Genomic DNA, 27,416 nt, shown 5'->3' on the forward strand with positions numbered 1-27,416 from the left:
CCGCACGTTCCTAACTCCAGAAACCACTAAACAGCTCATCCACTCCCTCATCATATCACGACTCGACTACTGCAACTCCCTCCTCACTGGCCTGCCTCGCCGCTGGCTATCCCCGCTTCAGTCCATCCTGAATACGGCTGCCAGACTCATTCACCTTTCCAACCGCTCCGTTTCCGCCACCCCCCTCTGCCAATCCCTCCACTGGCTTCCGATTGCGCAACGGATCAAATTCAAAATCCTAACGCTGACGTACAAAGCTGTCCACCATACTGCCCCGAACTACATCTCTGACCTAATATCCAAGTACCGCCCAACACGCACACTCCGCTCCTCACAAGACCTCCTTCTCTCTAGTTCCCTGGTCTCCTCCTCCCATGCCCGCCTCCAGGACTTCTCCAGGGTGTCACCCATCCTCTGGAACTCCCTGCCCCAACCCATCAGATTATCACCTACTCTCCTCTCCTTTAGGCGCACCCTGAAAACCCATCTCTTCAGGGAAGCCTACCCCGCCCCCTGCTAACTTGCCGACCTCCTCCACTCTTCCTACCACTCCATCCCCCACAGCTATCTCCTCCTGTGCCACCATCCCCTCCCTCCTAGATTGTAAGCTTGAAAGAGCAGGGCCCTCGATACCCTCATGTTTTGCATTGTATTGGTATTGTTCTGTCACATGTTCTGTCCCCCTTTATAATGTACAGCGCTGAGCGAACTATTGGCGCTTTATAAATACTGTATAATAATAATAATAATAATAATATGGGGGAACAGTATTGATGTTAATAGCGCTATGTATTCTGGAAAGCACTAAATATAATAGTCTTGATATAAGGAACTTATCTCAATGTAGGAGGAGGGAGTGAGTCCCCTGAGGGAGCTAAATCTATAGAGTTCAGCCTGGAGACCTGAAGTTTTTAACCATTGCAGCGCCAGAAGCTCAGAGACAGGAAGAAGACCGGGCATCGCTGCAGAGAAGATTTCTCCAGAATTCAGCTGCCTGCATGATGTGGCACATACTTGATAACTGGTAATCATTAAAGCTTTAGAACTGAAAATAATTTTAGCTGCACGTCAGCATTAATGAGGGCACACAAAAATGGGATGTTGAAGTTGTAACTTTTCTTTTTGCAGCACTGGGACATATATAAATATAAAGAGCATGGCAAGACCTATATCAAAGGAGCTAAAAATGTGTTTATTTATGCTAGCCAACTGTGTCAGTCACTGCCCTCTGGCGAGTCTCTACCAGCAAAATGGCAAATACTTACATGCAACTAGAAGGTTTGCTGACACATATAGTGAAGAGCTACAGATATAGGACTGGTCAGTACCTGCAATGGAATGGAAAAAAAAGTCTGCATTCCAATGCAAACCACATATTTAATGGACAGAGTACTAGGGGGTGGAATCATGTGTTACACATAAAGTCTAACTCGAGGAATTACAAATAAAATTACCTTGCAATGCAAATCCCCCCACAGTGCATGTTAGGTGTAACACCTTATTCCTCCCTCCTGCAGGCTCCTCCCAATGGAAAGAATAAGAAAAGTATTATACCTTAATCCTCATCCCCTAAGGTTAATGAGCATGTAACTATTGAAGAGGGAGGGGTCATTTTTTTTTGTACTTCCTGAAGTTTGTCTTTAAGGTTTTCCATTACTTCCCAGTTTTATCCATAGTGCAGGTCAGTGACAAGATCTTGCAGGTCTGGTACTGTAGCTCTCCTCTAAATTTGTCAGTTAATCCCATACTGGTAGTACATATCAATGAAAGTATATAATGTACATGGAAGTATTTTCAAACAGAGGAAAACAACCTTTAGGCCTCGTTCACACCATACGTGCAGAAAAACTGATGGAAACTGACGCACAGATTTTACTCGCAGAAACATCAGTTTATACATTGCAGATTGCTGGGCAGAAAAAAACTGCATGTACTTGACCTCCAGAGGATTTACCCCCCTTAATGATTAGGCCTCTTTTTGCTACTCGGCACTGCACTAATTCAACTGATAATTGCGCAGTCATGCAATGCTGCACCCAAACTAAATTTACGTCATTTTTTTCACACAAATAGAGCTTTCTTTCGGTGGTATTTGATCACCTGTGTGCTTTTTATTTTTCACGCTATAAACAAAAAAAGGCCAAAAATTTTGAAGAAAAACAGTATTTTTTACTTTCAGCTATAAAAAATATATAATAAACTCAAAGTTGGTTATAAATTTAGGCCAAAATGTATTCTGCTACATGTTTTTGGTAAAAAAAATCCCAATAAGTGTATATTGATTGCTTTGTGTGAAAGTTATAGCGTCTACAAACTATGGTATAGATACTGCAATTTATGCCATTTTTTTGCTATACAGCGCTGTGCTAGTTTAACGGACAATTGCGTGGTCATGCAATACGGTACATAAATGACATTTACATCCTTTTTTTTCCCACAAATTGAGCTTTCTTTCGGTGGTATTTGATCGCCTGTGCGGTTTTTATTTTTTGCACTATAAAAAAAAAGGCTGACAATTTTGAGGAAAAAAAACAATATTTTGGACTTTTTGCTATAAAACATGTCCAGTAAAAAAAAATTTAAAAATCAAATTTAGTCATAAATTTCTGCCAAAATGCATTCTGCGACATGTCTTTGCTAAAAAAAAAAACCCAATGCGTGTAAATTAACTTTTTTACGTGAAAGTTATAGCGTTTACAAATGGCGAGAAAGATACTGGGATTTTTAGTTTTTTTTTATACTAATAATGGTGGCGATCATCGACTTATGGCGGCGATCAGTGACTTATGGCGGCAATCAGCGACTTATGGCGTGACTGCGGGACTGCGGCGGACATTCTGACATTGGGGGGTACTGACTTGGGGTCACTGACATCCCCAGTGACACCAATACAGTGATCAGTGCAAAAAAAAAACACTGACACTGTACTAATGGCACTGGGGAGGAAGGGGTTAAATTTATTATTCAGGGAAAGGGTTAACTGTGTGAGGGGAGTGTTTTACTGGGGGGTGGGGGTGTGTACTGCAGGGAACACCACTGATTGGGAGACAGAAACTCTTCTGTCCTGATCAGCGTGTCCTGGAGCTGTCAGGGAACTGACAGAAAGCACAGCTACTGCAGCTGTGCTCTCTGTCAGTGATTGCCGCCAATCGCCGGGACATAGCCAGTAACGACCGGCTGTGAACCGGCGACTGACATCTGCAGCTGTGATCGGCGGGACAGGTAGGGCGGCGTCGCGCGTTGCGTGTGCCCCCTACCTGTTTACAAAACAAACGTTTTAAAACGTGCTTTTGCCCAGCCGTGCCGCCCTGCCGCTGTATTTATACAGTGGCTGGGCGGCATGTGAGTAATACCAGTGTTGTGGTGTGAACAGGGCACATAGATAACAATTGATTTTGTTGTGACCTTGCAGAACACGTGCAGAAAAATTGAGGTCTCTGCACTATGGTGTGAATGAGCACTCAAAGTCATTACAAACCCTCTGAAAGTATTTGCCATTTTACTGGCAGTGTAAAGATTGAGCAGAGAGGGATCAGACAATTGGCCAGAATGAATATGTATCCCAAAATATGAGAAACCTGTTATTTGGAACAGTATTTGTGTGCCTGGGATTTGGTTGAATCTGGGAAGGGTTTTGAAATTCTTTAAGATTATAAAGGATTGGAATATGTGTCTTGTATGTGTGGTATTAATAGCTTTTGTTATGTAAGCCAAATTAAGGTTTATGTCAAATGGCCCTGTAACGTAAAACATAAGTTTTAAACATTATTGTTCATACCATCAACATGATATAATATGAAATGAAAATCCTACTAGTAGAATATCCTCTATGAAGTCCATTACTTTTATAAAATTGTAAAATGAAAGACTACTCACTTCATTCTCTAGCTAGAGTGTAGATACTATATGCATATCAAGGTTATAATTGAATATTTGCTCACGTCATACTTCTTGTGTAGAAAGAGCACTACACCTTCCATGTCTCAGGTCGCCCCCAGAGTAACTATTTTGATAAGCAGTCACATGCATTGAACAGAGTAGAACCAACTTGTGCATTTCATTGCACCCCATGAAAAGAACTGCCAGAAGGCCATGCTAAGGAATCTTTCCTGTCAGAAAAAGATTGATGTAGCTGGTGCATGAAATGGCAGAGACCCAGACCCAAACATGGAGGTGGCGGACTCAAGAGGCTCCTTCTTCCTCCTGTTTGGATTCTGTTGTTGTCCTTTCTTCATGGCCGCTCTCTTGAACGGGTGATGGGTTTCGGCTTGCCTTATTGCTGTCGTGGCTGCTGTGGCTGCCTGCACTTCCTAAACGAGTTGAAGCTACTACAGCTTTAACGGCTGCCTGTAAAACAAGTTCAAAAGTTTGATCTACATGAGCATTTGAGTACATCAGTTGTCTTTTTAAAGGTAGTTTTTAGCTATACATATGATTGCCATCTGCTGATCATAAATTATCCTACTAATGTATGTTAAAGTATATCTAAACCAAAGACCCCCTCCTACAAAAAGTAAAATATACTGCAGTTTACCAGTTCTTTGATACGGTGGCTGCATTATTGTTTTTTTTTCAGGTTTTATTACCTTTATTTTCACCTGGTGATCCTGCCAGTAACACACTTCCGGTATATGGCGACAATGTTCACTCAGTGTACTGTCCCTATGAAGGAGCAGCACCTTAGGACAGTATGCTGGGACTACAGAAAGCTCTTGCCTCATCTTCTCAGCATAGAGGAGAGGTTGTCAGTAATCCACAGAGATTGCTGGGAACAATGCAACTGATAACAGTGCAGAAGAAGCAAAAATCACAAGAAGTTAAGAGTTTACAATATTTCTGGCAGGATCAACAGATTTGTTTTTCACTTACCAAACAGATAGGCTTTTCCGCAATCTACTAGGTGTTCCCATTGGAGAGATTTCCCATTACATCCTCTCCTGACAAGGAGTAAGGGGAAATCTCCTCAGCAGAGACAATTACCCTTCCCTACTCTATGTAAAAGAAATTAAATATTTTAGAGGGAGTTGGGATATATAGTTTTTAGAAACCATACTTCCATGTATAAGTTGTAATATACACTGTATATACACTATATTGCTAAAAGTATTGGGACACCCCTCCAAATCATTGGATTTTGGTGTTCCAATCACATCCATGGCCACAGGTGTATAAAATCAAGCACCTAGGCATGCAGACTGCTTCTACAAACATTTGTGAAAGAATGGGTCGGTCTCAGGAGCTCAGTGAATTCAAGCTTGATACCATGATAGGTTGTCACCTTTGCAAGTCCATCCGTGAAATTTCCTGGCTACTAAATATTCCACGATCTACTGTTAGTGGTATTATAACAAAGTGGAAGCAACTGGGAACAAGAATATAAAGAAAAGTAATGTAAAGAATACATAAAATGACAGAGCAGCGTCTGCACATACTGAAGCTTACAGTGCGCAAAAGTCACCAACTGTCTGCAGAGTCAATAGCTAAAGACCTCCAAACTTCGTGTGGCCTTCAGATTAGCACAACAACAGTGCGTAGAGAACTTCATGGAATGGGTTTCCATGGCCGAGCAGCTGCATCCAAGTCTTACATCACCAAGTGCAATGCAAAGTGTTGCATGCAGTGTTATAAAGCACACTGTTTAGCACCCAGTGAGCATCAATATCTAGCTGATATTTGGCTTTGTATCTTGCAAGTTAAGCTTCTATACTAGTGCCTCTGGTGTGGTACTGGGCCTGTGTGCTAGCACTCTACGCAATGCCTTCAACAAGCAGGTTAGCTCAGGCCTACTTTTTGTCATATAGTGCCAGGAGAAAATGAAACAAGGATGTCCAATAAGAACATAGGCCTTAAAGCCTCATATAGCACAGGTATGAACATGAGTGCATGCATCTGCCAAGCATCCCCTGAAGCAATGTATAAAGCTACATGGCTCAATATACACAAGAGCTTATTAAAGTGTCTGCTTTGCACCGCCTGTGTCATTTTAAAATAAATGTGATTTCTTTGATGTTGAAGTTCAATTCATCCGTTTTGCTCCTACAGACAAGTTACTCAGACCAAGAGCTGCTGAAGTCTGGCAAGTGTCAGTGCAAGATTGGTCCACAGGTACTGCACTTGGTCCGCATTAACTGCCGTGTAGGAAGTCTATTGCTGGTTATCATTGGTTTTATAGGACTATTTCCCAAATATTGTATTATGATGCTTGTATATTATAAAAAGAGCCTATATCAGTATTCTGTATATAAACTCCTAATTTTTATTATGTGCCTTCCATTATATTTATCTCCACATTTCCAGGCAGATCAAGTTGTCCAGCAAGAAAGCGAGCAAAAGGTTTGGGACAAATTCTAACACTGCCAAGGGTGGCCATGGCCATATTTTATTCACATAGTTTTAATTTTAAAGGATAAGTTCATCTTTGGAAACATGTTCTACCCATTTTTAGGGTGGAATATGTACCATATTCCCACTCCTGCAGCCGCTGATCACCCCCACATTGTGACAGTGAGCCTGGGATCTTCTCCCCGCACCCGCTGTCACAATTTGAAAAGAATGTGGCCATACGGGGCTCTGCCCACGATGGCATTATTCATTCACAGAGCTCTGCTGTCTGCCTTTGCAGCTGTCAGCTTGTAGTTCTCATTGAACTACCAAGGCACTAGTGAGTGCTCTAGGTAGTTCAAAGTCTTCCTGTCAGTATGTAACCGCCTGCCTGTACGAGGTATGGGCAGAGAGATGCATTGGCAGTCTGCAGAAGACCTGCATCTCACCCATGATCTGCTGATCGTGGGTGCAATATCTTCCAGGCTCCTGCAAAAAAAAAAAAAATGTAAATGCACTGCTCCTAAGAAAAAAAATAAATAAATGCACAGCTCCTAAAAAAATAGTGAATGCATATTTTTTTTACCTGCAAAAAAAAGTGCATTTATTTTTTTTTTAGAAAGGTGAACTTACCCTTTAAGAATGAAACCTGTTCCTGATGCCCACACAGAACAATGACTTGGTTTATGCCTCATTCACACAGGCAGAAAAAATGCTGCTTTTTGATTTTAGCTCAGTTTTATCCAGTGTGTCCATGCACATCATGGTGGCTAGATTTGTATTTTAGAGCAACGTTTAGGAGCATAAAAAATTCCCCAAACTTGCAATTGGGAAGGTGCTTTCTGGCATAATTTACATACATGCACAAATGTACATGAATGAATATTCTAGACAACAGAAATGAGTTTACACCCATACACTTTCAAACATTATATGCCTGAAAATGTGCATCTTTCATGCCAAAACAAGCATTTTTCGGCTGCACTTTTCTGCCAGATCCCAGCAGAAAGATCCAGCATGTGTAGGAGTATTTTAATACGCCCATATGCTCAGGAGGCCTTATTCTTTAACAACCAGTTGTTTAAAGTAAATGTGCTCCTTTGTGGAAATAAAGCATCAGTTTCACTTATCGCTTCTACTAGCACCTGGGTGTGGGACCCCACTGTGTGAAAATGGCACATGGTCACTTGTTTACAAACTTTTTCTGCACAGCGCCCTTAGGACCAGGCCTTCTGGCTAGGACCAGGGCAATTTTTGCTACAGGCCTCAGGGCCTGGTCTGTGCACAATTTGGCACGACCACTTTTTTATTTTCTATTTATTTAATTTAACACCTCCCACGTTTTGTCACTTTTTCTTTACTTATGTGTGTGTTTTCCTCACAGGATGGAGGGTGTGGGTTCTTGGGCCTACCCTGAAGTCTAGGGGGAGGATGTGTGGCCTTTTGGTTCCTTCCTCCCCTGTCCCTAGGGGGTTTTCTCTTCGGGAGAGTCCCCTGACCAAGTACTGGGTGTCCGGCTTCGGCTGGACACAAGGAACGGTGGTCCACCAGGCCATTTGGCCAGGAGGACCAAATGGGAACCTTGTCCCTGTCAGGAGCTTCGTGCACCGGGCGATCAGGGTAGTGGTCCATCCCCTTCGGGGGAAGGACAAAGCACACCCCTAAGTGCACTTTTTCGTGTGGTGTTTTGCACTTGCACTTTTTTTGTGAACACTTACGGGTTTTTCGTTATAGTTGCACGTTTGCGGACTTTAAAAAAAAAAAAAAAAATCAGTTTCAGCTTCCTTCTTGGATGTACTTCAGGTTCCTACAGCTTAGGCATACAGTTTGTGTGCAGTTTCCAGATCCCATCACCCTTACCTCCCACTCGGTTGAAAAACTTCTCACAGTCTGTAATATCGACAGGACTTTGTCATCCATCTATCTTAGACTTACATGTAAAGACTCTTCTAGGACATGGCAGGCAAATCTGGCTTGGCAGCAAGATATACTGAATCTAATGGATGAGGATTGGAGTGAGGGCATCCAACAATATATTCCACTTATGATTTCAGCTAGGGATCACTTTGTCCAATTAAAATATATTTGTGGAGTGTATTACACACACTAGAGATTGTCAATTATATATTGCACCAATCGAATTTTACCCACATGGTTTGGTTTGGCCTGCTGTTTCAGAAATTTTGGCAGATGGTGGTTGCTGACATTAATGTGATTGGCGGGATTACGATTTATGTTGATCCCTTGATTCTTCTGCTTCGTATAACTGATAAATTACCCACCACTGCACATACTAATTATTTTCTATGCTGCATACTATGCAAGGAAAACTATCTTGACTAAATGGAAGGTACTAGACCCCCCCCCAATGCTCGCCGCATAGAAATCTATAATTAATGCAACTCTACCTCTGTACAGGTTGACCTATATGGGGTGTAACTGCCCCAAGACATTTGGTAAAGTATGGTCTTCCTGCATAGAGGCTAGGAATCCTGCGATATAAAATCATTGGTATGGGGTTCTCCCTTTGATAGTCCTTTCTCTCCACCCCATGAGACCCCGTTTGGCTGGTGGCGCACCCTAGGTATCTGCTGGATCCTACCTTATTTGTCTTGCCCCTGCTCCCCCTTCCTCCTCCGATCCAGTTCCTCGCCTATGTTTATGCCCCTTTCCATCCCCTCGCCCTCTCTTCCCCTAACCCTGACTATTGAGAGGAAGGAATAGAATCAAGGCTGGATTTCCTAATAGGCAGTGTAGGCATGTGCCTACAGGTACCCTTCCTAGAGGGGCACCTGTCTGTATGAGGGGGGAGAAAGAGAGAGAGAGGCGCCCCTTTTTTAAAAGCACTGTAAGTAAAACAATACGCAAAAAAAGATTATTGACATGGAGTTGGGCTAAGTATAATTTATTTCAGAAGGTAATGGTAATACTTTTTTTGTTTCTTGTTTTACCAACCTATAAACAAAAGGGTAACGTACAGGTATGCATATGTATGGAACATTTTTTTCAATCAGCATGGGTCATATCAGTTTATGGCCAGCTTTAGGGTTATGCCAATGTTTAGATGTATAATGGAGACATCATCATTGTTATATTCTGTTGAAATATTTAATAAATAAACCTGATAAACTGCAGCTCCAAACACTATACTACCCCTACTGGTGTACACTATACTACCCCTACTGGTGTACACTATACTACCCCTACTGATGTACACTATACTACCCCTACTGGTGTACACTATACTACCCCTACTGATGTACACTATACTACCCCTACTGGTGTACACTATACTACCCCTACTGGTGTACACTATACTACAACTACTGATGTACACTATACTACAACTACTGATGTACACTATACTACCCCTACTGGTGTACACTATACTACCCCTACTGATGTACACTATACTACCCTACTGGTGTACACTATACTACCCCTACTGGTGTACACTATACTACCCCTACTGATGTACACTATACTACCCCTACTGGTGTACACTATACTACCCTACTGGTGTACACTATACTACCCCTACTGGTGTACACTATACTACCCCTACTGATGTACACTATACTACCCTACTGGTGTACACTATACTACCCCTACTGGTGTACACTATACTACCCCTACTGGTGTACACTATACTACCCCTACTGGTGTACACTATACTACCCCTACTGATGTACACTATACTACCCTACTGGTGTACACTATACTACCCCTACTGGTGTACACTATACTACCCCTACTGATGTACACTATACTACCCCTACTGGTGAACACTATACTACCCTACTGGTGTACACTATACTACCCCTACTGATGTACACTATACTACCCCTACTGGTGTACATTATACTACCCCTGCTGGTGTACACTATACTACCCCTGCTGGTGTACACTATACTACCCCTGCTGGTGTACACTATACTACCCCTACTGGTGTACACTATACTACCCCTACTGGTGTACACTATACTACCTTACTGGTGTACACTATACTACCCCTACTGGAGTACACTATACTACCCCTACAGGTGTACACTATACTACCCCTACTGGTATACACGATACTACCCAGGGGCGAACTGACCATTCGAGGACTTGGGCACTGCCCGAGGGCCCGGGGTCAGTAGGGGGCCCCATAAAATGCCCCTGTTACCTTTTTATAGGCTTTTTTGGGTGTGCTTTGAGAGTGGGCAAAGACACAAGGGTCCCATGATCCCCTTTTGCCCGGGGGCCCCATGAGTTGTAAGTCTGCCCCTGATACTACCCCTACTGGTGTACACTATACTACCCCTGCTAGTGTACACTATACTACCCCTACTGGTGTACACTATACTACCCTACTGGTGTACACTATACTACCTCTACTGGTGTACACTATACTACCCTACTGGTGTACACTATACTACCCTACTGGTGTACACTATACTACCCCTACTGGTGTACACTATACTACCCTACTGGTGTACACTATACTACCCTACTGGTGTACACTATACTACCCCTACTGGTGTACACTATACTACCCCTACTAGTGTACACTATACTACCCCTACTGGTGTACACTATACTACCCCTACTGGTGTACACTATACTACCCTACTGGTGTACACTATACTACCCCTACTGGTGTACACTATACTACCCCTACTGGTGTACACTATACTACCCCTACTGGTGTACACTATACTACCCCTACTGATGTACACTATACTACCCTACCGGTGTACACTATACTACCCCTACCGGTGTACACTATACTACCCCTACTAGTGTACACTATACTACCCCTACCGGTGTACACTATACTACCCCTACTGGTGTACACTATACTACCCCTACTGGTGTACACTATACTACCTCTACTGGTGTACACTATACTACCCCTACTGGTGTACACTATACTACCCCTACCGGTGTACACTATACTACCCTACGGGTGTACACTATACTACCCCTACTGGTGTACACTATACTACCCTACTGGTGTACACTATACTACCCTACTGGTGTTTTAGTTTGTCAGCTCGTCACTGGAGCTTTTGCCAAACAGCTTAGTCCGTATGGAAATGTAGAGAAAACATAAAGTGGAATTAAAGAGGGATTTATATAATAAATATTATCTTTGCCTATAGAATTATCTGTTTGTAATATTTTTGAAAAGTGGAAATTGCTTTTCTCTATTAGTGATGTACAGTAGGACGAGCATAACATAAACTACAGAGGTTTCCATGCCTATTCCTGACAGCTTGTAGCATATCGACAAGTAACCTTTCTGCCCCCCTTGCAATAAGCTCTAACCAGCAGAGCCCTCTGAATCCTCCTCTGTTCATTTGTATTGTAATTGTACTGTCTGCCTTTATGTTGTAAAGCGCTGCGTAAACTGTTGGCGCTATATCAATCCTGTATAAAAATAATAATAAACAGAAAAAGCAAACATACAGCACACATGTTCAGCAATCATTTACTGTATGTATTTAGAAACCTGCTATAATGATTTTGCTAAATATGTAGTTAAAATGACTAATGCAGGTCAGTGATGTAACTACACACAAAATATTTAGCTAGCAATTGCAATTGCTGTCATGGACAAGCAATTTAAAAGGGGTTTCCATCTTCATAAAGAGCCAAGGTTCCCCTCTATTTACTGAAACAACACTAGTGGCCCCGAGCCCATGGCATTTATTGATCGTAGTTATACCTTCAGTTTGCGTCTTGCATTAAACTCCTGCAGTTTCTTTTGTGCATTGTCCATGTGAGCAAAGTTTGCAGCTTTTCCTGTGACCCAGGGGTGCTGCAATGCTTGGTGAGTGGTGAGACGCTTCTTTGGGTCAAACACAATCAACTTTTTCACCTGTAATGAACAAATACAACACGCAAAAGATATGAGTGTTCTTTAGTACTTCCATGTACAGTACTGTCCATGTAGCTAAAAACCTAAATGTGTTTACAAATATAATGGCCAACGTACAGTATAAAGCACTATTATATTTACAACTACAAATTCAGGGTATCTTTAAAGTATATCAAATCCCTCAGCTAAAGCAAACATTCAGTTCAGAAATAGAAAATAAAGGCAAACATTTATGTCCTCTAGGGTAGCCCCTAAAGGACGTCTTTTGATGACGAAACATGTTGGGCAGAGCCTCCCTCTGACGTTATTGCGCTGTTGGCCATCTTGGATATGGTTCATGTGAATGCTTTTAATTGTTCTACAGCTTGTAAGTAGGATCCTATTTGCGCAAATAAAGAATTTGTTTTATACATATTGCACTATGAGAGGCATGTTTTTTCTTTCATGACCTTGTCTGGAACTACACTTTGAGTTTACATTCCAGTTGGAGTCCGGGAAGTTCCATGTTTTGGGGCATGATATGGGAAGCTTGCCAGTGCTCTACATTATAAAGCTGGTTGGGACCCCCTGCAATTAAGGGGGCTCCATCTCTGGTAAGCCTCCATTCATTACTTTGGTGGTGGTGTGCACTCTAGTGACCAGTTGAAGCAAGTTTATCTACATTTGCACTTACAGCATTGCCTACAATAATACCATCGATTGTGGAATTTTCTTCTCATACTTATGGACTATGGTTTATGTCTATATGGACTTTTTGTTATTGTTTTTTTTTTGTTTTTGAAATTTTTCTACTAACCTTTATGTATATTTGAGTTGAATTTTTTGCACATTGAGATTTGAGATTTAACCTATCCTCAACCTCGATCACTCTTCAGAGGTGTGAGGGTCTTCATAGGGCTCATAGATAATGCATGATATTTTAGGTTAATCTGACCACATATCATGGTTTCTTACACATATTTATGATTACTGTACTCACTCAGTTTATTCAATCAATTTTTTTTCAAATTTTGATCACCCTTCAGAGGGGTGAGGGTCTTCATAGGGCATATGTATGCACTTATTTCGTTTAACTATTACAGTGTTTTATTTTAAAATTTTGATCATTTTTCAGAGGTGTGAAGGTTTCCATAGTGCTCATAAAGTTTTAAGGGTTCACCTAGCGCAGTATCCATTTGAATTAGCCTTTTAAGAGACGATATCCTCTTATACATTTGCAGTTTTGTGACTTCAGTTGATTGGGGATTTGGGCGGTTTGCTCTTACATACAAAACATTTATGTATTCCATATGGAGGAGAGCAGGCTGAGATCCCAGCACAGCCAAAAAACTGATTATACTAAGCTCTCCTGCCTAGTGTGGTCAGTTTTTTTTAACAGCAGAGAGACTGGCAGGAACACAAAGGGTTTCACACAAAGGAAGCAATACAAAGAGAACAGGATACTTTTTCATACAAGAACATGATACAGCAGGCACATATCAGGAATAGGAAATGTTGGGTTTACACATTCTTCAGGTAAGAGCTTGTGATGCCAGTGTATACATTTTCTTTAAATGTCTTGTAACATGTCAAACAAACAATTTATTCACAGCGATGTTCTGCAATAAAATTTACAAAGCAGGTACACCGTGCTCAGAGTTTACTCACCAAGTCCTTGGCATTCAGAGATACATCGTCCCACCAGGGGGAGACAAAGTCATAATCACAGTTTAGAATTCTCTTGAACATGTACTGGTCCCCACGTTCATCATAGAAAGGTTCAAAACCACACAGCCTGCCAGTAAAGTCAGCACATCAGAAACAGGTCACTATTATGTCTTTCACGTACTGGTTTTAGAGTTAAAAGCTACTACCTCAAAAAACAATACATCAGAAAAAAAAGAAAAACAGCTTATTTTGTGTGGAGGAAAACCAATATATTTTATGGTCGGTCAATGCAAAATACAATTACAATACAATTTGCTGTACACAGAAATACATTTTTAACCGTTTCCCTCCCACTTCAAGTAATGTGAAATAAATCCAGTCATTTTAGGAAAAAAAAAAAGACTTCAGGCACCGGAAAAGGGAAGTACAAGTTAATTCAGGGTATTAGGGATTGGGGACTTTTATCACCTGGAACTTGGTGGAACTCAGTTCCACCACCTCTAGCTCAGGCCCTTTGCTCTCTGCTCACCACTATTACTTGTAAATACAGAAGTCCAACTTCTGTGTTTACAAGCGACAAATTTTCTCCTAGTTGCTCCCACAGATATGATCTCCTGAGTTACTGAATGCAGGATGGGGACAAGTGATATGCAGGTGCCTGGGGTGCAGTGCGGTCATAGATAGGAGGGGGGGCATCGCATGGTAGATTGCACCCTCTGTGATATCCGGGTGTTGATTGCCTGTTGCGGGGCATGAGTTCGGACACCTATTCTCTAAGAAATAAAGCCCCAGAAATTAGGCTAGGTTAGTTATAGGGGTTTAATGTTAAGGGTTGTTGGCTCTTCACTAATAGAAATTCGTCCTGTTCAGGGGCGGACTGACCATTTGGAAACTCGGGCACTGTCCGAGGGCCCGGGGTCAGTAGGGGGCCCCATGAGATGCCCCTGGTACCTTTTTCATAGGCTTTTTTGAGTTTGGGCAAGGACACAGGGGCCCCATGATCCCCTATTGCCCGGGGGCCCCATGAGTTGTCAGTCCGTCCCTGGTCCTGTTCAGCAGTGACCGGACCCGATTTTGATCACTGTGTAGCTGTCTCTACTGTACAGTGCTTGATTGACTTCTGACGAAGGGGACATGCTGGAAACTTTTGATGATCAGAATACGCCATATCAGTGTATGGTTTGCCTAAGGGTTATGCTTATGTTTTGGTTTAGGGGGTTATATTATTCATTTTCTCTATCGTTCCCCTTTTATTACGCAATCAAGATGTTTCTGTCATTGAGGCATCTGTCCGTGACATTATTGAAGGGGAAACATTTTTTTCTCGTCTTACAATGGTAGTCTTCTGAGTTAAAGCTCAACTCGACCTATCAAAAAATAAAAGTCAGCAGCTACAAAAACTGAAAAACTGTAGCTGCAAAAACAGCCACTTACCTGTCCCTCGGTCCCAGTGTGTCCCCTGCAGCTCGTTTCACCGGCCGTCCTGTATTCCAGGAGGCTGGCATCTTCAGTGTGGGCACCCGGCTGTGATAGCTTGCGGCTTCACAGCCAGGTACCCACTGCGCATGGGCGCTGCACTTCATGAATGGTCCTGTAGTCTTCTGGAACCTGTCACATGTCCCAAAAGACTACAGGGAGGAATGGAGGGAGGACACCTTCTGATAGTCTAGGCAATAGGACCGTAAGTGGGAGCGGGTACCTGTCAAATTCGGGTACCCGCCCCCCCCTGCTCCCCAAAGGTGCCAATCCTTAATGCGGAGCAGGGGAGCAGTCCTTAAAACGGAACTTCCCCTTTTGGGTTGAGTTGTGGGTTGCCTGTCTGTTCAGGATTGCTGGTCTCAGGTAGAATCGTCACTTATCAACAATCTGGAGTAACAAGCATTTCACCTGTTGTTAGTTTATTGGTACTTCTAACTGATTATCTAGTCTAAATTCAGGCAATGGGGTGTTATTGCATGAGTTAAGTCAGTCACATGACCATATATCACATGCGATACTGAAAATATCAATTCACTATTGTTAGTATGCGGTATTTCAGAAAATAGCAAAAACGCTTGTTAAATACCACATAAAAAGACCTTAAAGTCAATTCACAAAAGGAAATAAATTATTAAATGCGTGCAGTAATTAAGTAGTGGTCCAGGCATTCCGTATGTACGATATGTGTGGTATCTGTCAATACTGTCATAGACTGTTAAGGAATGGGTGGCCGCGGATTCCTTAACAACCTATGAGTCATCAGCTATCAGCTGAGTTCCCCACTGACAGCTTAATGTAAAAAAAAAGAATTGCTGGCGATTAAAAAAAAAATGGCTTGAGGTCCCCCCCAAAATCCATACCAGACCCTTATCCAAGGATGCAACCATACCAGGCCACATCCCCTCAACATGGGGGGTGCTCTGGGGCAGGGGAAGCTCCCTGCTTCAAAACACCCTTATCCCCATGTTGATAGGGACAAGGGCCTCTTCCCGATAACCCTGGCCAGTGGAATGAGTATGGGGTACATGGTACCACTACTCATTCACAAAAACAAAAAGTGTAGTGTAAAAAAAGACAGGAGATAATCTGACAAGTCCTTTATTAAAAGAAGAAAAATAAAAGAATGTCCCCCCGAAGTAGATCCAATGTCAATCACGATGCTCGCCGCCGCCGACCTGAAAAAAGAGGCATGCTGGGTCGATCATGTCACCTTACTTATTTCAGAACTGTCAGGCCAGCAGAGCTGTCAGGCAGCACGTGCCAGCGTCAGGAGTAGAGCATTTTTGTTTTTTTTTCGGGTCGGCGGCACCGGGCATTGTGATTGACGTTGGATATACTTCGGGGGACATTTTTTAAAAATTTTCTTCTTTTAATAAAGGACTTGTCAAAGATAGTCTCCTGTCTTTTTTCACACTACAGTTTATTTTCTGAATGGGTACCGCATACTCATTCACATGGGGGGGCGGGCTCTGGGGGCCCTCTTGCTAAAGGGGCTTCCAGATTCCAATAAGCTCTCTGCCCGCAGATCCCCACAACCACCAGCCAGGTTCATGGGGAAGAGGCCCTTGTCCCCATAAACATGGGGACAAGGTACTTTGGGGGGGGAGCCCCCCCTGACCCAAATACCCCCTCCCTTGTTGAGGGCATGTGGCCTGATATGGTTCAGGAGGTGGGGGGCGCTCGCTCATCCCCCCCCCTTTCCTGACCTGCTGGGCTGCATGCTCGGATAAGGGTCTGGTATGGATCTCGGTGGACCCCACGCCATTTTTTTATTATTTCTGTAATTGCTGGTAATTCTTTCTTTTACATTCAGCTGTCAGTGGTGAGCCCCGCTAACAGCTGAAACATTAACGTATGGGTTCACTAAAATACCGCATGACTTGATAAAATAACTCATGCAGTATTTTAGTAGCATTTCTTTAGTGAATACAAACATTTTTTTAATGCTGTGCGGTATCCTACCGCATACTTGGATGTGGTAAGATACTGCTTAATGACTTGTGCCCAATATCACAGCTTTGGCCTACATCAATCATCAGGGGGTTTTGGATTCTGTAATCCTGACCATGTTAAAAGCTTGGTATCTTCTTACCGCAAGATTTATCTTTGAAAGTGGAAGATATATTTTCATTAATGTGAGTCTGTGGGGGTCTTCTCCATACAGTCATGGCCGAAATTGTTGGCACCCTTGATATTTCTCCAGGAAATCATGTATTTCTCACGAAACGTATTGCATTAACACATGTTTTGCTATACACATGTTTATTCCCTTTGTGTGTATTGGGACAAAACAAAAAAAGGGAGGAAAGAAAGCAAATTCGACATAATGTCACACAAACCTCCAAAAATGGGCTGGACAAAAGTATTGGCACCCTTTCACAACTGCGGATAAATAAGAATGTTACAAGCATGTGATGCTCCTGTAAACTCACCTGGGGCAAGTAACAGGTGTGGGCAATATAGAAATCACACCTGAAAGCAGATAAAAAGGAGAGACGTTCACTTAACCTTTGCATTGTGTGTCTGTCTGTGCCACACTAAGCATGGACAACAGAAAGAGGAGACGAGAACTGTCTGAGGACCTGAGAACCAAAATTGTGGCAAAATATCAACAATCTCAAGGTTACAAGTCCATCTCCAGAGAACTAGATTTGCCTTTGTCCACAGTGCGCAACATTATCAAGAAGTTTGCAACCCATGGCACTGTAGCTAATCTCCCTGGTCGTGGACGGATGAGGAAAATTGATGAAAGATTGCAATGCAGAATAGTCCGGATGGTGGATAAGCAGCCCCAAACATGTTCCAAAGACATTCAAGCTGTCCTGCAGGCTCAGGGAGCATCAGTGTCAGCGCGAACTATCCGTCGACATTTAAATGAAATGAAACGCTATGGCAGGAGACCCAGGAGGACCCCACTGCTGACACAGAGACATAAAAAAGCAAGACTACAGTTTGCCAAAATGTACTTGAGTAAGCCAAAAGCCTTCTGGGAAAACGTCTTGTGGACAGATGAGACCAAGATAGAGCTTTTCGGTAAAGCACATCATTCTACTGTTTACCGAAAACGGAATGAGGCCTACAAAGAACAAAACACAGTACCTACGGTAAAATATGGTGGAGGTTCAATGATGTTTTGGGGTTGTTTTGCTGCCTCTGGCACTGGGTGCCTTGACTGTGTGCAAGGCATCATGAAATCTGAGGATTACCAAAGGATTTTGGGTCGCACTGTAGGGCCCAGTGTCAGAAAGCTGGGTTTGCGTCCAAGATCCTGGGTCTTCCAGCAGGACAATGACCCCAAACATACGTCAAAAAGCACTCAGAAATGGATGGCAAAGAAGCGCTGGAGAGTTCTGAAGTGGCCAGCAATGAGCCCAGATCTAAATCCCATTGAACACCTGTGGAGAGATCTTAAAATTGCTGTTGGGAAAAGGTGTCCTTCCAATAAGAGAGACCTGGAGCTGTTTGCAAAGGAAGAGTGGTCCAAAATTCCGGGTGAGAGGTGTCAGAAGCTTATTGATGGTTATAGGAAGCGACTGATTTCAGTTATGTTTTCCAAAGGGTGTGCAACCAAATATTAAGTTAAGGGTGCCAATACTTTTGTCCAGCCCATTTTTGGGGTTTTGTGTGACATTATGTCATATTTGCTTTTCTGCCTCTGTTTTATATTTGTTCCAATACATACAAAGGGAATAAACATGTGTATAGCAAAACATGTGTTAATGCAATACCTTTTTTGTGTGAAATACTTGATTTTCAGGAAAAATATCAAGGGTGCCAACAATTTCGGCCATGACTGTATGTCTTTTGGTGGGCCATGTTCTTCCCTGCAATGAGCGGTTAAACAACACCGACCCGTAGCACCAGAAAAAGCCAGGTCTCTGCATTGTCTGGGCTTTTCCAACATCCTCTTGCTAATCATTCACATAATTGTACATTATAGAAGGGGTTATGTTCCCACTGTTAGGCCTCCACTCCAATTGTGAAATGTATATCTAGTTATGTCAGTGTTCTAAAGATATCCTTTTAAACCTTTTTTGTGACATTTCCTTGATGTTACAATCCAGCAAGGTATCATTTCTTGTGGCTATAACTTCAGCCAGCAGGGTTTATAAGCAATCAATGCTTGATTTTTCACAAAGAAAAGGTTGTTTGAGACCAAGGACTCTTTTGCTTAAGGTGGTCTCTGTTTTTCACCTTAATGAGGATATTGTGTTAATCTTGTTGTGTCCAGCACCAGTTAACTCTAAAGCAAGCCATAGACGAGTCGAAAACCAAATGAAAATTCTTGTCAATGTCAGATCGTTTGTTTTTCGCATCATTAGTGTGCCAGCTGCAACAAGTGATTTTTGTGATGCAATCAAAAGTGCCTGGTCCAACATGCTGTATTTTTTTCTTCATTAGAAAAACAAAACAAATGATGGCCCAATTGTATGCACCATTTTTGGTTTTTGATCGACAGAATGATCGATTTTCAAATCTTCAGGAGATCTCTCTCCATTGTCTGGATGTTACGAGGGCTGTCAGGCTTTACCTCTCAGCCACTGCTTCTTTTAGGAACATGGAACCCCTTTTTTTTATTGCAGAAGTACCTAATTCCAGGCTCACTATTTCTAAGTGGATAAGACAGGCTGTTGTGCAGAGCTATAGTTTGCTACAACGTAGCCTCCTTTCCTGCTACAGCCTACTCTCTTTCATTCTACTACACTTAGGGCAAAGTGATTCTTGCTAGCCCCCCTCTTCCCTCTGACCTTCTAAGGACTCCCCTACAGTTCCTTCCTTCATTACAGCTATTACAAAAAAAGCTTCACTCAGATGTCACAAATTTAGAAGCTTGACAATATCACTGTCTGTAGAGACACAAACATTGCATCAGGGGTGGAGGTTATATGCTCTCCAATACCTGGGAGCAGTGTGTAGTTTGTTATGGAGGAAGAAGCAGTAGGGGAGCACTGAGAAGACAAGTGGATAGTTTCTCCATGGGGTGAACCATTGTATATGATTTTAAGTGATTGTAAACATTTTCTTTTATAAGAAATATGTCATATTTGCTCTGTGCAATGGTTTTGCACAGAGCAGCCCCAATCCTCCATTTTTGGGGTTCCCTACCACCCCTCCTTGCTCCTTCCCCCTGCCTAGTGCCCCCATAGCAAGTGCACTCATGCTACTCAATCTCAAGCTGTGCAGTGTGTGCCCATAGAAACACACAGAACAGCTCAGGTTCAACCCCCCGACTCTCTGCTCACTGGCTGTGATTGACAGCTGCAGGAGTCAAAAGCTCCTGCTGCTGCTTCCATGTCTAGTGAGGAAAGAGAGAAAGGAGAGAGCTGCTGCTCTTGGGCACAACACTGGATCAAGATTGGGCTCAGGTAAGTATAAGGGGGCTGTGGGGGGGGGGGGGGGGCTGCACATAGAAAGCTTTTTACCTTAATGCAGAGAATGTATTAAGGTAAAAAAAAAACCTACCTCTACAGCCACTTTAAGCTACAGGCTTATAAATTATGGATGAAATATTGAAAGTCACACCCCCTAACCAGAGGGGTCCCTAGGGTTGGTGTCACCCGGTGCGGTAACACTTGGTGACACCCCCTCCGATGATCCCCGCAGGATGGATCGGATCTGCGGATTGAGCATAATGGATTGGAGTCCAATCCATTATCCTCCCTAATCCACAGATCTGATTCATCCTGCGGGGATCGTCGGCTTGCAACCTAACTGATCTCTCCACCAGCTCCACAAAAAGGTAAGTTTTAAAGCAAGCCCCCCACTCTCCCCCTCTCTCTCTCTTCTCTCTCTCTGCCCTCTTTCTCTCCTCCCTCTCTTTCTCCCAGGGGTGGACTGACAACTCATCGGGCCCCTGGGCAATAGGGGATCATGGGGCCCCTGTGTCCTCGCCCACACCCAAAAAAGCCTATGAAAAAGCCAATAAAAGGTACTAGGGGCATCTCATGGGGCCCCCTACTGACCCCGGGCCCTCGGGCAGTGCTCGAGTGCTCGAATGGTCAGTCCGCCCCTGCTCTCTCCCCCCTACCTACTACATGAAGTTACAGTGCTGTCACCAGGGTCCGGGGATTACACACTGACCTGCTGCATACTCTGTCCGCCCCTCCAGCTCTCCGACTTCAGCATCCGTGGCAGGGATGTGGACCTGCCCCTCTGCTGAAACTCTGAGGAGGAGAGGTGTCCGAAGTGCCTGCCTCACTGTCCGTCCCCTCAATGCTAGCTTATTTCAGAAGCGGCACATATAAGGACGGACTGAGCCTCTCATGGGGCCCTGTAGTGACCCGGGCCCTCGGGCAGTGCTCGAATGGTCAGTCTGCCTCTGGTGGAGCGGGTCCGGTGTCACCCCATGGAAAAGGTGTCACCCAGTGCGGCACACACCCCTCGCACCTGCCTAGGGATGCCCCTGCCCCTAACACTGTAGTGCAAGCAGGCACAGCCTACAAGAGATGGGCAACTATGCTTAGAAAAAAAGACAAAACTGTGAATGCAGGTGCCCCTTTAACCGTTTAATAACAATTACTGTTTTTTTTAACAAAGAACATACATTCCACATTAATTATACTTTCAAAATTAGTGTGTGCTGTAATTAATCTCCAGCATTGCTCCTGTATCTTCTTGCCAGAAGCCAAAATTTTTTTGGAGCTCAGAGCAGTCACTTTGTTAATGAGTACTCTCCCCCTCTTTTAGTCACAAAAATTATATATCACTTTCTGTAATTTAAATGTGTGCATTTCCAGCCTTGATTTTATGTCTTGGCTCAGTTATAGGGAAAGGCTGCAGAAGATTTACCTTTCTAAAGTTTCTAACACTGCCACTACTGAGAGAGAAAAGAAACAATATTGGGGAGACAAAACACTATACTTGTAAGTTTAAGTCTTTTGTGTCTCCCTGGCAGCAGAGTTTGTCCTGTCACCTCTCCTGCTTTTATTTTCTCTCTCCCTAATCTGTCCTCCCACAGTGCAGTCTGCGTCATTCCTGTTCTCAAGTCTTTAGGCTGTCAGCAGATCTGCCTCTAGTGACTCACTAATTTTAGGCACTGTGCCGAGAATACAGGACAACAGAGCATGTGCAGAGCAGGGTGAGACAGGGCATTGCTGGATTTTAAAAAGTATAGACACTTATTTTTAACCACTTCATGTCCGGACACTTTCACCCCCTTCCTGTCCAGGCCAATTTTCAGCTTTCAGCGCTATCACACTTTGAATGACAATTGCGCGGTCATGCAACACTGTACCCATATGAACTTTTTAGCATTTTTTTGAGACAGATAAAGCTTTATTTTGGTGGTATTTATTCGCCAGTGGATTTTTTTTTTTGCTATATAAATGAAAAAGTCCAAAAATTTTGAAACAAATGTTTTTCTTATAAAATTTTGCAATTAAATAATATTTCATCATAAATCATCAAAATTTATTCAGTTATCTTTTTAGTAAAAAATAAAATAACCCACATTAGTTTATAACCAAAAATTATAATTTTTTTTATTTTTTTTTTTTTATTTTTTTATACTATTTGTTTTTTTTTCTTACATACTGTCACCCTAGCAGTACAGTGTCACCATGGTGACACTGTACTACTTGTGGGGGGTGATGAAGGTTTTTTTTTTTTTTTTAACACAGATTGCTTTTACACCCATTGCTGTAAAAGCAATCATTTCTCCTTCTCTGGCTGCATTCTTGCAGCCATTGAGAACTACTCTGTGAGCTGTGATTGGTCTCAGCTTGTCACATGGTACAAGGCTGTTGTGAATAGCCTTGTACCATGTGACCTCTATGATCATTCACAGATTTCACACGTAGTAAGCAATGATGTCAGAAGTGACATCTTGCTTACTACTCTGCATGTGATCACTGATTGGCCAATCAGTGATCACATGATTGGGACCTCGCACAGAGGTCCCGTAAGACGATCGGTATTCCACTGTGTCTGGAGGACACAGCGGGCAACAGATTGCGGTGCTGCGCGCTCCCAGGGAGCTCGCACAAGCAGGGGGTGGGGAGCACATTTATAAATGACCACCCACTCCTGCACTGCCACCGCCCGGCTGTTTATATACAACGGCCGGACAGGAGGTGGTTAATGTTTTACAAAGCTGTATCTGTAAAAGAGCCAGCCTGAAGTGATCTGTCAGCACTTAGCCTGGGTTCACATTGCTGCGGTATGGCACATCGCATGTGATTTGCACAGGAAGCGCACCGCATTCCTGTGCATATCACATGCGATTTCTGGACAGTGCAATTTGAGCCATACATTTTGTATGGCTCAGATCGCACTGCATCCGCACCAAAAAAGTGCAGGAACCTTTTTTTGTCCATACCAGAATCGGATCGCATGGGTATTTACACCCGTGCCATCTGATTCTGCACATCGCACTGCCTTTTGCAAACCAATTTTGGGGTGTTGTTAACTTAATATACACACCTGCAGCGGTTCGCATAAACAGGGTGCAATTAAGATGCTGTGTGGAAATTGGACAGAACCCGGTGCAAAATCCGCCCTGCATCAGTGTGAACCCAGGCTTAATGCTCTGACTAAAGTACCACTTTACTTATTATAATTTATATTTAAATTATGAAAAAAATAATTATTGCACATATTTTTTCAGGAAAAAAAAAGTGAATTTTTTTCCACAGCAAAGTATTGCACCTGCGATTAGCAGAATGTGGTTATAATGTCAAGTTACTACGGGCACTTCTTACAACTCTCTGCCTGTACCTTCTTACAGGCTTTTAGTTACAAATCTGTAGGAAGCAGGGGCGGACTGACCATTTGGAAACTCGGGCACTGCCCGAGGGCCCGGAGTCAGTAGGGAGCCCCATGAGATGCCCCTGGTACCTTTTTCATAGGCTTTTTTGAGTTTGGGCAAGGACACAGGGGCCCCATGATCCCCTATTGCCCGGGGGCCCCATGAGTTGCCAGTCCGCCCCTGGTAGGAAATGTCAATGGATGACAAGTGTGCTGATTAGTGCACTCACGGTCCACTCAGAACTAAAAGTCCGTCTGCAATGATGGGGGACAGGACTTGTAGTTTATTCATTCACAGATCTCTTTGAATGAATGATGCAGCTGTGAGAGTTGATTTTAAATGTGACAGCACCTGCAGGGGAAAAGAACCCCTATCATCGAGGAGATCAGCTATGAGGAAAGATTAGAGGAACTGAATGTATTCTCTCTTGAGAAGAGGAGATTAAGGGGGGATATGATCAACATGTATAAATACATCAGTGGTTCATATAGTGAACTCGGTGTAGAGCTATTCACCCTGAGGTCATCACAGAGGACATGGGGACACTCTTTACATCTGGAGGAAAAGAAATGTAATCTCCAAACACAGAAATGTTTCTTCACAGTGAGAGCTGTGAAAATGTGGAATAGATTCCCTCAAGAGTTGGTTCTGGCCAGCTCAGTGGATTGCTTTAAAAAAGGCCTGGATTGTTTCTTAGATACACAGAATATAACTGGATACGAACATTTATAGGTAAAGTTGATCCAGGGAATATCCGATTGCCTCTCGGGGGATCAGAAAGGAATTTTGTTTCCCAGCAGGAGCAAACTGGATTGTGCTTTGCCTTTTTTGCCTTCCTCTGGATCAACTGTGGGTATAGGATTATAACTTTTTTTTTTCTTTCTATGACCTGGATGTACTTTTGTCTTTTTTCAGCCTGACTAACTATGTAACTATGTGCTGTTACAGGTAGGGGGGCTCTGGGGGTGGGTGCTTAGGAACATGTTACACGCTATATACGAGTATAATATGTTTTGAAGAGTGAACCTATCCTTTAATGCTTTTTCTTACCTTTGCTTGCAGTGGAAAGGCAGCTAAAATACAGTCCAGGACCAGTGCCCACTGCCTACACCACACCATAAAGACTGACATGAAGGGGTACATAGGAAGTTCCGACTGGATCATGGAAGCACAGCTTTTAATCCTGCTTGTTTTATGCTTTTTATATGTGCCTGACTGCTTTTATAATTTCACTTTCACATGCTTTTTAGCGTCCTAACAATGAACTGAAGACATTCTGCAATGCTGATAACACCAGACACTTAATTTACACTTCTAAATATATACAGCGATTGGTGCAAATGCTGCAGCACGGTAATCTGTATGAATGCTTGATAGTGTATGGGCGAGGTATGAAACATATGATTGAGGAAAGGCAGCAAGGAATGTCCCTCAGGATGTGGTGTCATGATGAGAGATCACAGGGTGGTACTGTGTAATTACAGGCTATACTACTGTAGTAAAGGTTAGTGAAAGAGGAATAATGTTCATGAGGAACTCCTGCAGAGAGTTTGAATTTAATGTTAATAGAATGATGAACATAGCACAGAAGACAAAAGGGCAATTGTCATTCAGGTTTAACATTTTAATAGTAATAGGTCACAACCTATTTACAGCGCATACTGTGTATGGACAGCAGAACCACTAAGAGAATTTTTGCCTATATATTTTTTTATTATTATGTATAAAGATTTTTGTAATTTTAATTATTGACAGCAGGGGTGGACTGACAACTCATGGGCCCCCCCCCAGGCAATAGGGGATCATGGGGCCCCTGTGTCCTTGCCCAAACTCAAAAAAGCCTATGAAAAAGGTACCAGGGGCATCTCATGGGGCCCCCTACTGACCCCAGGCCCTCGGGCAGTGCCCAAGTTTCCAAATGGTCAGTCCGCCCCTGATTGACAGTTTGTCTTAAAGTTTTTCTTATATAGTGTGTATTCTGTTTCCTCCACAAGATGGCGGCGTCCATAGGTGCTATATTTATTATTTCGTTTGTTATACACCCATTTTCGGGAAGGTTGATTGTTTAATTGACCTGTAGGTAATTTTGAAAGTTCCACATTTATCTTTTTTTGGCAGCTTATTATTTATAATCTATTTTTTATTTAGTTTAAAATATTTTTGGGGTTGTTCCATGCGGAGGCCTACTTCCAATGCTAACATCGTGGGCCCCGGTTGGCTAATCTTATTTCCGGTACGTTGGGACTTTTCAGGTTAATGGAGCACAATTAATAAGGAAGGAGGGCCTCTCCCCTCTCCCCTCTCCCTATTTATTGGGTGCGACGTCGCGTGCTGACCACGCCCCTGACAACATCCTATGAGTTACGAAATACATAGGGTAGAGCCTCGATGAGTGACGTCACTACGCACCGTGGCCATTTTGATTTATGGAAACTTTCATACAGACATGCTGATGTTTATCTTGCTGATTGTAAGTGCAATACTTTTAACCACTTGCTTACCAGGCCAATTTCCAGCTTTCAGCGCTGTTGCACTTTGAATGACAATTGCGCGGTCATGCAGCACTGTACCCATATGAAATGTTTATCAATTTTTTGTGACAGATAGAGCTTTATTTTGGTGGTATTTAATCAACTCTGGGTTTTTTATTTTTTCTTAAACAAACCAAAAAACACTGAAAATTTTGGAAAAAAAAAGTTTTTTCTAAGGCTACGTTCACACTAGCCTTGTGTGCAGGCGGCAGAGAGGCGTTTGGTAAGCGTTTTTACCGCTTCCCAAACGCCTCTGCCAATTCTGCACATTACAGCACATGGTGCTGTTCTAACGGGAGCGTTTGCGTCGCGTCGCGTTGAGTCGTGGCAAAACGGACGCCTCTGGACGAGTCAGGAGGCTTTGAAGCCTCCTATTCTCGTCTATGGTGCCGCTCCGCAAACGCCCGGCCGGCGTTTGCGGTGCGGTTGCAGTGCGGTTGCGGGGCGTTTGCGGAGCGGTAACACCACTCAAACTGCATTATAGGCGTTTGTGGGGCGTTATTAACGCTCGGCAAACGCCTAGCAACCGCCGCTAAACCGCGCATGCGGCGTTTGCGGAGCGTTTGACGAGCGTTAATAACGCTCCGCAAACGCCGGACCAACGCTTGCCAAAAGCTATAGGGGCGTTTGGCAAGAGTTGGCAAAACAGCCTAGTGTGAACGAGCCCTTAGTTTTTGTTATAAAATTTTGTAAATAAATTATTTTTCTCCTTCACTGATGTGCGCTAATGAGGCTGCAGTGATGGGCACTGATAGGCTGCACTGATGGACACAGATAGGTGGCATTGATGGGCACTGATGAGGAGGCACTGGTAGGTGGCACTGAT

At 43.1% G+C, this 27,416-nt stretch overlaps 1 protein-coding gene across 1 annotated transcript in view; it reads right to left on the reverse strand.

Moving 5' to 3' along the window:
- Nucleotides 1–490: 490 nt before the first annotated feature.
- Nucleotides 491–27,416, reverse strand: part of CAMK4 (calcium/calmodulin dependent protein kinase IV) — a 233,679-nt gene continuing 206,753 nt past the window's right edge. Inside the window, exons 9-11 of the mRNA XM_089684741.1 lie at nucleotides 13,835–13,961; nucleotides 12,035–12,187; nucleotides 491–4,347 (exon numbers count right to left, since the gene is read on the reverse strand). Of these exons, the coding sequence (XP_089540867.1) occupies nucleotides 4,183–4,347; nucleotides 12,035–12,187; nucleotides 13,835–13,961 (445 nt within the window). The 3' untranslated portion in view covers nucleotides 491–4,182. The remainder of the gene's footprint in view (nucleotides 4,348–12,034; nucleotides 12,188–13,834; nucleotides 13,962–27,416) is intronic.

This window comes from Staurois parvus, unplaced genomic scaffold (assembly GCF_062004578.1).
Source record: "Staurois parvus isolate SC_StPar_1 unplaced genomic scaffold, SC_StPar_1.0 ptg000354l, whole genome shotgun sequence".
In the NCBI taxonomy this organism is placed as follows: Eukaryota; Metazoa; Chordata; class Amphibia; order Anura; family Ranidae; genus Staurois; species Staurois parvus.